Source organism: Phaenicophaeus curvirostris, chromosome 1 (genome assembly GCF_032191515.1).
Source record: "Phaenicophaeus curvirostris isolate KB17595 chromosome 1, BPBGC_Pcur_1.0, whole genome shotgun sequence".
In the NCBI taxonomy this organism is placed as follows: Eukaryota; Metazoa; Chordata; class Aves; order Cuculiformes; family Cuculidae; genus Phaenicophaeus; species Phaenicophaeus curvirostris.
The window spans coordinates 83,935,218-83,947,670 of record NC_091392.1 but is presented as its reverse complement, the minus strand read 5'-3'; the positions used below and the strand labels follow the sequence as shown (position 1 = coordinate 83,947,670).

General features: G+C 47.2%; 1 protein-coding gene across 1 annotated transcript; it reads left to right on the top strand.

Annotated features, from left to right (window-relative positions):
- The first annotated feature begins 578 nt into the window (after positions 1-578).
- Positions 579-7,561, top strand: SCNN1A (sodium channel epithelial 1 subunit alpha). Its single transcript, XM_069866334.1, has 12 exons — positions 579-988; positions 1,282-1,537; positions 2,409-2,596; positions 3,392-3,492; positions 4,261-4,424; positions 4,769-4,867; positions 5,011-5,128; positions 5,380-5,458; positions 5,759-5,816; positions 5,943-5,998; positions 6,516-6,591; positions 6,993-7,561. The coding sequence occupies exons 1-12, from the start codon at positions 639-641 to the stop codon at positions 7,320-7,322; spliced, it is 1,875 nt and encodes a 624-aa protein (XP_069722435.1). The 5' UTR covers positions 579-638; the 3' UTR covers positions 7,323-7,561.
- The last annotated feature ends 4,892 nt before the right edge of the window (positions 7,562-12,453 follow it).

Below are 12,453 nucleotides of genomic sequence, written 5' to 3'. Positions count from 1 at the left end.
GAAGGAGGGGCGGGCGGGGAGGGGCTGGCAAGGTGCTGGCTCGAACTGGAAAAGAACCGGTCCCAAGTGCAGCCGGGAGAGCCGGCAGGGAGCGAGGGGAGAGCCGCGGGAGCGCCCCGAGCAGCCGCCGCTCGCCCCGGGCTGGAGCTGTTTGGTGGGACGGGATCTGCCCCCCTGGAACCTGGAGGGGAGGGATCTGCCCCTCCTGGAGCCTGGAGGGGAGCGATCTGCCCCCCTGGAACCTGGAGGAGAGGGATCTGCCCCCCCTGGAGCCTGGAGGGGAGGGATCTGCCCCCCTGGAACCTGGAGGAGAGGGGTCTGCCCCCCCTGGAGCCTGGAGGGGAGGGATCTGCCCCCCCTGGAGCCTGGAGGAGAGGGATCTGGCCCTCTGGAATCTGAAGGAGAGGGATCTGCCCCCGCTGGAACCTGGAGGGGAGGGATCTGCCCCCCCCCCCCCCGCCCCGGCCCGGAACCTGGAGGAGGGAGGAGGTCTGAGTGGATGCAAGCGGATCAGGGAAGACTGGGAGGGAAAGCACCGAGGCTTAGGGATAGGCAGCGATGCAGAGCTGGGGGTTTGCAGGGTTGCCCCCCTAATTCCTGAGTTTGTGTTGCAGTTTGGGTCCGTGAAGGCAGGCAAGATGCCAGAAGAGGAGAAAACGAGGCAATGGAAGCAAGAAGAGGAGCAGCAGCAGAAGGAAGAGGAGCAGGAGGGTCTCATCGAATTCTACGGTTCCTACCAGGAGCTGTTCCAGTTCTTCTGCAGCAACACGACCATCCATGGGGCGATCCGCCTGGTGTGCTCCAAAAAGAATAAAATGAAGACGGCCTTCTGGTCCGTTCTCTTCTTTCTCACCTTTGGCTTAATGTACTGGCAGTTTGGGATCCTCTACAGGGAGTACTTCAGCTACCCCGTCAACCTCAACCTCAACCTCAGCTCGGACAGGCTGACTTTCCCAGCCGTGACGCTGTGCACCCTCAATCCATACAGGTAAGAAATACAGGTAATCTATACAGGTAAAAACAGAAAGGTCTGGTTTTAGGCAGCTCTACTCGGTGTGTGTGAGCAGGCTGCACTTCAAACAACCACAGGGCAAAAGCAGATGCGTTTACTTCTTTCCTACAAAGATGGTAGCCTCCAGCGAGGGGTTGTATCTGCAGCTGGTGGCAGGAATGTCCGGAATCACCCCAGCAGGCTTTGCCACATGGCTTATTCAGAGCTGTTCATGTGAATCCGGCCCTAAACCCGCAAGCTTCTCTCTCTTCCCGCCCTGTCCCGTACAGGTACAGCGCCATCCGGAAAAAGCTGGACGAGCTGGACCAAATCACCCATCAGACACTGCTAGACCTTTATGACTACAACATGTCTCTGGCACGAAGCGACTGGTCCACGCAGTCCACGGGAAAGCGTAGCTCAAGGAGCCTGCTTCATCAAGTCCAGCGCCATCCGCTGCGAAGGCAGAAGCGAGACAACTTGGTCAACTTGCCAGAGAACAGCCCCTCGGTGGATAAGAACGACTGGAAAATTGGCTTTGTTCTGGTGAGATCCCGACATAACCTGTGTCCTACCCACTCCAGTCCCTGCCTACGCATCTCTCGTTAATGGCCATGCCCGTCCCTATATAAAAGTCTGATTAAGCTGCAGTGGCTTTTGTTAATGATAGAGCTGAATCCTTTGCTCAATGCAGTCTTGCTCCCCAAGTCCTGTCCCTGTCCAGGAGACTCGTCCATGTCAGTGCCTATCTTTTTCTAGGTAGGGCAGGGAAACCTTGTCCTTCCTAAAGGCTACATCAGCCTTGCAGTTGTCTTAGAGAGCCGTTTATTAACATCAGCCGCAGTGTTGCTGGATAATAGCAAAGGGGAAAGTACTGGATGGCTCTGGGCAGTGTGAAATGTGGTCATGGTCGCATTTGCTCTTAGGTAGCAGCTTTTTTGCCAGAGGGTATCTGCTTTTGCATTTAAAAAGGCACTGAAAGACTGAAGCTAATCACTTGCCAATTAACTGGAGTTTCACACACACACACCCCCCACACCCCCCCCAATAACAAACGTTTTTCTGGATACACCCTGAAGGAAGACTTACCCTTGCAAGAATTTAAAGCTTCTGGGTTTATAGCACTAGAATTTCCATGCTGTAGGTCACCCTGCGCTCCTCACTGACTTGCTGCCTCCTGGGTTTTACTCAGCTGTGCTCCTTCACCTGGTGTTTCCCTCCCACTGAGGAGCTCCCCTGCTTTTCCCCCATCCTGCTGATCACCTTTTGATCAGGCGCAGGAGCTTTTTAGCTCCTCCATTCCCTCGGCTTCATCGTTTCCTCATGCTGAGGGAACACAGCTAATCTCCAGCCACAGCCTTGCCTCCCGGACAAGACTTCCTTGACATGGCTGGTTTTCTCTTTCTCTTCTTAACAGTGCAGTGAAAACAACAAGGATTGTTTCCATCAGGCGTACTCCTCAGGGGTGGATGCCGTGCGGGAATGGTACAGCTTTCATTATATCAATATCCTGGCACAGGTGCCTGATGCAAAAGCCCTGGATGAGTCTGACTTTGAGAATTTCATCTATGCTTGCCGCTTCAATGAAGCAACATGCGACAAGGCGTAAGTGGTGGGAACATCCCACCAAGCCTTCCTGATAAAACCCTTATTTCATGCCTGTGTCCAAGGGGGATAGAAACCTGCCTTAAAGAGCCTCTTTCCCAAGGTGGGATGGTTCCTTGTTCAGATTGTCTCAGATGACGTCTCATGAGTCTTCCCTGTGGGTTGTGTTCACCAGGGTCGTGGTTTCTGTCACCTCAAACTATGGACCTCAGAGGTTGGTTTCTCCTTTTCCTGGGTTTCACGCAGCTGGAATAGTTACACTGGTACAAACCCTAGAGCGGGTACATGTGCAGTGGAGAAGTGTCTTTATTCTGCTCTGTACAGTGGTGAAGCGGTGCATATCAGCTCATACACAGGAGAAGGAAAAGAGAGAGCTGTTTGAAAAACACAGTAAAAACTGTATCCCACTTTTCTCCTGTCATTATAGTCAAAAAACTCCAAAGAGGAAGTGAAATCAAACCCACTGTTAAGGGAGGAAAAGCAGTAAGAAGAGTTAAGTGCTTTGTCGACATAGGAATATAATACAGTAATTGCAAGTACTGCTAGAACCTTTTTGGGCTCTCAAGAGTTAGCAGTATGAAATACCTGCTGTGAAAACCTGTCTAGCTCCAGGGTATTTTTTACAGCGGGTTTTGACTGCTTTTCCCTGGTTGGGCTGAGTTTACATAACAAATACTGCCCATCTGCTGTAAGCCCCTCTCCCTGCAGGTGGAAAACATAGCTCTTCCTTTCAGAAAGCCCATCCCGTTGGTCTCTCAGCCCTTCTCACTCTGAAATTTTCTGGTTCCATTTCAGGAATTACACACACTTCCACCATCCCTTGTATGGGAACTGCTATACCTTTAATGACAACAGCAGCAGCCTGTGGACATCCTCGCTGCCTGGGATCAATAATGGTGGGTGAGAGGCACTTTTTGGTGAGTAAGGAGAACAGCTCAGCTCTTTTTTCTCCAGGAGTTACGAGCATCCTGCTGTGCTTTAACACTGGTGGTGGCAGATTGCAGCCCTGCCCTGTCTTGCCCAAGCTCTGTTCTCCCCCATGTGGAGATGCCTGCCTCATGGGCATGGCTGTCTCTCACTGCTGCTCCACTGCCTCTCTCTCTTCCCTCAGTGCCTGAACATTATGTTTCTTGCTCCCTCTGGACCTGTGCTGGCTCTTCCTGAAGTCCACAGCTGAGCTCCAGTGCTGTGGTCCCGAAAGCCTGGTCTCAACCTGCTCCTTCTCCACTTTTCTGTTTCCAGCAACTGACCTGTTTGTGTTTCTAAACCTCCTGAAACCTCTCTAGGCCCAGTCTTCAGGCTTTTCTTCCATCCAGCTCTGAGTCTCCCCACGAAATCTCTCTCCATTCCCAGCTCTGCTTTTCCTAAGCTGCGGTGAAGAAATCCGGTGTTCTCTGCCCTCTCCTGGAGCCTCCAGGTTTGTCTCTGGCCTCCCTCCAGCCACCCTCCATTGCTACCCAGCTTTCATGCAGCTCTAGTTGATGTTTCTCTTCCTTTGTCTCTTAGTGACCCACTTATACCATTCTGCTCTTTCTCCTCTCCTGCATGATCACAGACTCCTAGAATGGTTTGGGTTGGAAGGGACCTTAAAGATCATGCCGTTCAAACCTCCCTGCCATGGATGACCAGCCATGACCTTCTTTTGCTGTCTGACGTTTCCTCAGGTCTCTCTCTGGTGGTGCGCACCGAACAGAATGATTTCATCCCTCTGTTGTCCACGGTGACAGGAGCCAGGGTCATGGTCCATGATCAGAATGAGCCAGCCTTCATGGACGATGGGGGTTTCAATGTGCGTCCGGGTATTGAGACCTCCATCAGCATGAGAAAGGTGAGGAAGCGGTAGGGCTAAGAGCTATGGATGTGACGGTATGGGGGTGGACAACTTGGTGCATAGATACAGGTGGATTGCCATGAACCCAGTGTGTGTTTAAGGGAGGGGATTAATCACATGGAGTGAAGGAAGGGGAAGAAGAGAAGCTTATTGGACTAGACAAGAAACATTTGGCTGCAGTCTATCAGTGAACAATGAAATGGATGAAAGCAGGGAGAGCTGGCATCCAGAGGTAAGCATAAAGAGCAGATACTTAAGGACAAGCAGGGGGCGGCATGAAAGTGTAGAGAGAGGACAGAAAAGTACAAGTTATTCTGTGTAGTGACTGTTTGGTATTCTAGGAGATGACTGTGCGCCTTGGGGGCAGTTACAGTGATTGCACAGAGGATGGCAGTGATGTGCCAGTGCAAAATCTGTACTCATCTCGCTATACTGAACAGGTAACTCATTATCATTGGTCCTGTGCCAGCTTGTTTCCCTTCCTTTTCCATTGTCTGTGGGCAGTGGTAATGTTACAACGTGTTAAGAGGCTACAGTGGCTTTGGTTACCTTGTTCAACTTTTTCCACCTCATATGACTCCAGGTCTGCATTCGCTCCTGCTTTCAGCTCAACATGGTAGATCGCTGTGGCTGTGCATATTACTTCTATCCCTTACCTGCTGGAGCAGAGTACTGTGATTACACAAAGCACGTGGCCTGGGGTAAGGAAACAGGAGGAATAGTAAAGCTTATGCCTACCTGAACCTATTCAGTCCCCCTCATGTCCTAGTACATCTCCTCATTGTCTTCAATGAGCTTTCTGATGTAGGACATCCAAAAGACACTCTTGTCTTGGATGGTCAGTCCCTCTGAGATTGCGGAAGGAAACCTTTGGATTCCCCTCACTGTTGCACATCACCTTTTGTATACAGACACTGTGAGCTTACCTGGATTTACTTTCTCTGCTGCTCAGGCTACTGCTATTACAAACTCCTGGCTGAATTCAAAGCTGATGTGCTGGGCTGCTTCCACAAATGTCGGAAACCTTGCAAGTAAGTTTGATCACTGGTCAGACAGACTGGGAACTCTTTATTCCTAGAGGTGTTTGAAAGCATTTGTTCACCAGGATAAGAACTCTTGTCAGTAGCTGAGCTGAATGTATTTCTCCCATCAAAACCCCAAAATGGCTGGGGAGCATCAGCGTCAATTTGGGGTGAGCACCTGAGGACTGTGCCGAAGCTCAGGGGGAAGTAGACAGAACTTCAGCATGGAAGAAAGTTTTCTGGGGCTTGAGAGACCTGGCCTTGTGGCTCCTACAGCTTCAACAGCTAACACAGCCTCTTGTCTTCCAGAATGACAGAATACCGGCTGTCAGCTGGATACTCCCACTGGCCTTCTGCTATGTCAGAGGTAAAATGAGGGTGTCCTGGTCCCCCAGCACTGCTCTGAATTCCAGCTGAGTCCTTCCTCAATTGGTACTCAATCTACAGGAGTGACTGTGATCATGTAATGCTATTTATTGCACTTTCATTTCAGGACTGGGTTTTTTACATGCTTTCACAACAGAACAAATACAATATCACATCAAAAAGGTGAGACTCCCTAAACAGAGGCTGCATCCAAAGCAGAAGAGAGTGTGAGAGAGAGAAAAAAAGTGAGAGTGAGAATCTGTGTGTCTTTATGTGTTTGGAGGAGTGGGAAGGAGAGCCATGCAGGAGCTTGTAGATAGCTGATGCAAGATGCCACAAACATTGGGTTTTGTTGCCTAGAGATGTTGCAGATGCCCCATCACTGGAAACATTCATGATCAAATTGAAAGATGTCCCTGCTCATTCCTGGATGGCTGGACTAGATGGCTTTTAAAGGTCCCTTCCAACTCAAACCATTCTATGATTCTAAGTGCTATAAGTACCAAAGTATAAGTGCTATAAGTACCAAAGATTGCATTCAGTGAAGAATGAGGGAATTGGGGAGATTAGGAAAAGCCTCTGTGTGGTGTATGTGGGAAGAGGATGGGGGGCAGAAGGGAACAAAGAAGACAATTAACCTTGGTGAAGAAATGCAGGGATTGCGGATTTGGGGTTACTGAGTCCCGTATTTCATTTACAGGAACGGAGTTGCCAAAGTGAATATCTTTTTTGAGCAGTGGAACTACAAGACCAATGGGGAGTCTCCAGCCTTCACGGTAGGCACACTACTGCCATGTCTTCTGCCCCACCCAGTGTCCCTCTATACTGGCAGGTGTCATTGCAGCAGCATTACTGGTATTGAGTCTCTTCCTGGGGCAAGGTGGGAGGAACCCCACAGCGGTACAGGCTTGACATCAGGAAAAAACATTTCACGGAAAGGGTCGTTGGGCACAGGCTACCCAGGGAGGTGGTCGAGTCACTTTCCCTGAAGGTGTTTAAAGGATGGGTGGATGAGGTGCTGAAGGGCATGGTTTAGTGATTGATGGGAATGGTTGGACTCGATGATCCAGTGGGTCCTTTCCAACCTAGTGATTCTATGATAGTAGTGGGAGCAGTCAGGGAGGCAAAAGGATAGAACAAGGGCTGTCCTCACTTGCCCTTTCGCCATCTCTTGCAGGTAGTGACTCTGCTGTCCCAGCTTGGGAACCAGTGGAGTCTCTGGTTTGGATCCTCTGTCCTGTCTGTGATGGAGCTTGCAGAGCTGGTCCTGGATTTCATCGCCATTACCTTTATCTTGGCCTTCCGCTGGTTCCGTTCCCAGGGGAAGCAGCTCTCCCCAGCAGGACCCCCTCCAAACAATCACGATAATGCTGCTTCCCAAGATGAGGTGCCAGCCCTCGGTGCTCCACACCGCTTCACTGTTGAGGCTGTAGTGACCACGCTGCCATCTTACAACAGCCTGGAACCACGTGGGCCAAGCAAGGATGGTGAAGTGGGACACGAGTGAGGCAGTGGCTTACTCCACAGTTTGGATGGGTGGCAATTGGAGCAGAAGCTGCACACTTTGTCTGTGGGACCTGAATTTCCTTCTTTCTGGGGTGCTCTGCCTGGACGATAGCAGAAGACTGCAGAGTCGTTGGCTTGGGCTTATTGCTTTTACTACCGTTCGTGAATTCGTTGGTTTCAAAATACTGCTGCTCTAGAGATCACCAGGGATGAGAATTTGTCTTGCACTTGTATGATGGAGATGTCTCTTTGCATGTGCTCACCTACACATGCATTCTTTTCTCTATAACAAAGATACTGCCACAGTTCTCATTTATAATTAATTAAAGATGTTTGGCAGGGATGACTGGCCTCTTCTCTGATATGACAAGGGGCAGGAATGGCTTCTCAGCTGGGGTACAAGACCTTCAACAGCCTAAGATTTCTTAAGCTTTCCCTAAGGCTGGAAACTTGTTGCTTTCTCCTAGTTCCTAATGTCCAACTGCAATTCAAAGACTAAGCCACCCCTCCTCTCCCCCCTCTAAGGAGATACTACTTGTGTAGTGCTGAGAGATAACAGCCACTGCCATAATCTCAATTTATATTATATACAACACGCGGGGGAGGTGGGTAACACTTGCTGCTGCTCTCAGCTCGGGACAAAACACCCCTGTCTGAAGAAGGTCTCTTTTTAAGCTGGCTGCATGGTGGTAGATCTTGGCTGTACAGCAGTCTCCTTCCTTGTGGTACACCATACATGTGTATGTTCAGCCATTTGAGCATTTGCCAGAGTGTTTGGGATAAACTGATCTCTACATAGGAGCTACAGTAATAAAGTGGCCATGCACACCCTCAAAAGCACCCCAAACAGTATCTCTGGTGCTGTGAGATCCTGCAAAAGAGGGTCAGAATAGCACAGGTCACACAGTGTGTCTGCTCCACTCGTCCCTTCTCTGGTTCACCCACAGAGGCTCTGCTGAGGATCCTGAAACAGAGAAGTTCTGCAAGCTTTAATCTAAGATTCTTTCAGGGACAACCTTAGCCGATTAGAATAGAACGCACAGGCAATCAAGGCCAGGACAAAGATGGTCCTCTTCCAAGGAACTAATTTGGAGATCTCCACATAAGAGCATACATATTAATTCTTGCAGCAGCTTGCCATACTGTGTTTTACAAATACAGACTTCTACTGCAATGGTATTTAAAAAGCAATTTATACAATATCAAGAGAACAAGGGTGATGTCCTTAACAAACAGGATTATCCACATCACCGGACATGAACACAGGTAACAGAATTTAAGCATATACTTCAGGCAAAGACCTGTGGTACCATGTACCCAATCATATTGCAAGCAGCCTCATTTGAATTTAAAATCTAGTCAATCATAACAAAAGAAAAACTTCAGATATCTTAAAAATTAAGGTTGATGCACTGCCTTTGGGAAGCTGGAGGATTTTACTGCAGTACATTAACTGCCTAATTCTTCCCTTGAAGATGTTAAACACATGCTTGTAGCACTGCTCTTGCCTTGATTACCTAAATGCACTTTTCACTTTCCAGCAGAGGCTGATTATCTCCTCACAGACATGAGCATTATATTCTTTTATTACACGAATATCCATGGTTTTTCAAACTTCACCCCAGTTTTGGGCTGATACCCCTTATTTGAAAGGAAAGATAATGTCTCACGGCTGGGAATAGAAGTAAGCAAGTCGGGGTGGGGTGGGGGGGGTCCTTTTTCAGCAAGGGGAACAGCCTGGCAGGAGAAAGGCCTGCAACCACAGGCACTTAGAGGTGTAGGAACATGCAGTCCCTCTGGGAGGCAACGGAAAAAATCAGGACTTCTACAAACATTAACAAGAAATATGCAGCTTCTTTGTTTATTTTTATAACTACCAAAAGTAAAAGAGAGTAATGAAAGAATGAAATCTCAACGCTGCCATAATGAAGGGACTGTAAAATGAATAATGAATGTAAAAGCACTGCCCCAGAGGCAAAGTTAAAAGTGTAGAGGATAAAACAAAAAAGTAACTTTGGTCACAGTTAAAACAAGGCAAATAGAGGAGTTTGGATGCTGCAGCCATAGCCCAGTTCTTGGTCATGAACTCAGTACTACAGACTGCCACCTTCACTAAGTTTCTAGCCCATGAATGAGGAAAAACCTGACACTGGACAGACCAAGCAGTTTACTTCACAAGACCACCTCCAAAGGAAGGAGAAAGAGCAGGTGCAATGTTTAAAACTGTCTCTGTATATCATAAATGTATAACGATCCATATGTCTTTTTGGAGTATCTGGAGATTAAGACACAATCATTCCCATCACACAGTATCATTATAACCATAAAAGTGACATGACCCACTGCATTATACATACTTAAGTGTGTCATTAAAGGAGGATTGATCAGAGGCATAACTACTAGAAACATTAAATTCTCTTTAATGTTATAAAGAAATACAGCTGTAGAAGATGGTGATGTATCCTCTAGAAATTCCTGGGAAGCTTGCACCAAACTATTTTTCTTCTGTAAAAGTGTTGATGCAAAAAAATGGGCTTTGACTGATGAACTCAGAGTAACAACCTCATTAATTACCCAATCCAGAGTTAAAATCCTGTGCAAACATGAAGCTATTGTACAAGTTGGTAAATAGATTAGATCTCCCTGTTCTGAGGAGCAGTGCAAAAATTGTTATCTTGGCAGAAATTGGGCAACAGGAACATCCCTACAGTTCTTGTAGGTTGACAAGACCACAAATTATCAGCCCAACAGATGCGTAGTCAGCTTGACCTGGCAGAAAACAAGAGGGAAGTCCAACAGTGCTTGTGTGAGAATGCAGACATGTTGCACTGAGAACGTGAAATGAAAAAGGGAAGAAAGTGTGTATTTAGAAGGATTTGTAGGTCAGCAAAAGATGAATTCAAGGTCTGAGTTGGGATGAATTTGTACAAGAGGAAAAAATGAGGGGATGTAAATGAATCAGTTGTCATAGACAGGTATGTTAGAGGCATAGCACACTTATTTGGAGGACATAAAAAACATGCAAGGAGCAACTGTAGGCTATAGGAGGCTGAAGAAAAGCGTCTTTTTGGACCAAGAGCTCCTATTATATGGGGGAAGGCAAAGAACTAGGAATATAAGTGCTTGAAGGAGGAATGGAAGCACAGGATAGTAATAATAATTTTACAGACAAGTTGAATATTAGAGCGGTTTGTTTTGCAAGAGTAAGCAGCTCAGAAGTGGGCAGTTCCAGGTGGTTAAGGAGAAGAATGAGAATTAGAAAAAGGAAGATTTACACGATGGGGAGATTACAGAGGAGGAAGTGTTTAGGAGTGCAAAAAAACATAGCGAAGGATTTGTGAAATTGTTTGGTACTACTAGAACACAAGGAAAGACAGGTGAGCTCTGCTGGGACATGGACCAACCCAAAAAGATGTGGTATAAAGGGCCCCAGCATCTGTGGGACCACAGTTGTGGCAGGCATTTGCAAGTTGATTGAGGGTTAAGAGCATTGGAGGTCATGCTAGCAGAGAAAAGGGACAGTCTAGGAAATGTATGGACATGGAATTTTGAGGGCTCCAACTGTAAAACCAGATGAATTTGGTGGGTCTGAGAACCCCCGAGAAAGATTAGAATGTAGTGGGACTGGGGAAATGGAAAAAAAGTACTGGAAGAGAGGGAGGGGTGGGCCATCTCCCTTCCCCACCACTGGGAGGAGGAAAGCCAGGCACATGATGGTTGAGAAAGCAGGGAGCACAAGGACATAGAGGCAGGCACCCTCTGTGATCAGCTGAAAACTTGCCTTAAAAGTGTGATAGTCACAATTTGACAGATACCAGAATTGCATTTTTCTGTAAGGATTAAGGTAATCAAGGAAATGCATGTAAGTACAATGTATGAGTGTGTAGAGAAGCTAGTAAATGGGAAAACCACTACTTCAGAAAATAAGGAAAGCAATACATTTAAAAGAACTAAACTCTAGAAAGCAAGCAGCTGAGTGCTTAGAGAACCTGGCCAGAAAGGTACAAGGCTTGTTTGCGCAGACCAAGGTCAAACTAAGAAGGTAGTTGAGGAAAGGGTTACCAGGCTCTTGCTACAAGTTTAAAATCTAAGCATTGATGTGCTACATCAAGAAATGAAAAGGGCATTAGTAGTGCTGTTGGTGATGGGACAGAGGGAAACCACAGGGACCAGGAGGACACCAAACGGATGGCTGTGTTTGTAAGCATAAAGAACTGCAAGGCAATGTGCAGTATTTAAAGGTGTCTTGTGAGCACAAGAGAAAAGAGGGCCTGCAGCTTCTAAGTACACACTTAAAGGCTATGAACAAAAATCTCATATACTTGGCATAATCTCCAGACACTAAGAGAACAGAACAAGGGTTTTTAGAAAAACAGCACGGCAAGAGAACACGAAAAGGAAGTCATTCTGGCCTCTGCAAGAATCAGTGCATTTATGCATTGAAGGAAAGGATGTTATGGGTTTGCTTTACATTGGAAACCCAGGGAGCAAATAAGGTTGTTCTGATTAACTCCCTCAAAGAAAAGATAGGTCAAAGATTATCAGAAAGAAGCATGAAGGCTGATGGGCAACTTGAGTTTGGCCTGTAAGCAAGGGAAGCTTTATGAAGGGATCCAGTTACTTGGTTTCCAAAAGGAACCACTGGAAGGTAGGAAACCAGGAAGAAACACTGGGTTGAACTCACATATGACACATTCAAGTTGCCTATTTTGTAAAACCTATATCCTTACCTGTTACATCTCTTGGAGAATAATTATTTGCTTAGAGGTCAGAACAAAGATAAAACCTCTGTACTTCCCCACTATTGCCTCTCTACACCAAGTTAAGGTTTCCAACCTTAACTGTGAGAGCAGGGACCTCCGTCTTCACAAGAAAGCTAGGTCCAGTAAACAAGTGTTGATGCTGCATTCCCACTCCAAAGAAAAATCTTTTGTCTTCCTCACCATCATTTGGTTACTGTCTAGCTGAGACAAAAAAAAGCAAACCATCCAAAACAAGGCCAAACAGCCTACTTCATCAGGGCATAGAAGCACCAGGAAAGGTCAGAGCAAGGCCCACAGCATGTGGAAACATGCAGGTTTAAGGCATAAGCATTTAAGAGAAGCATAGTCAAGGCTTTCCCATCACCAAAT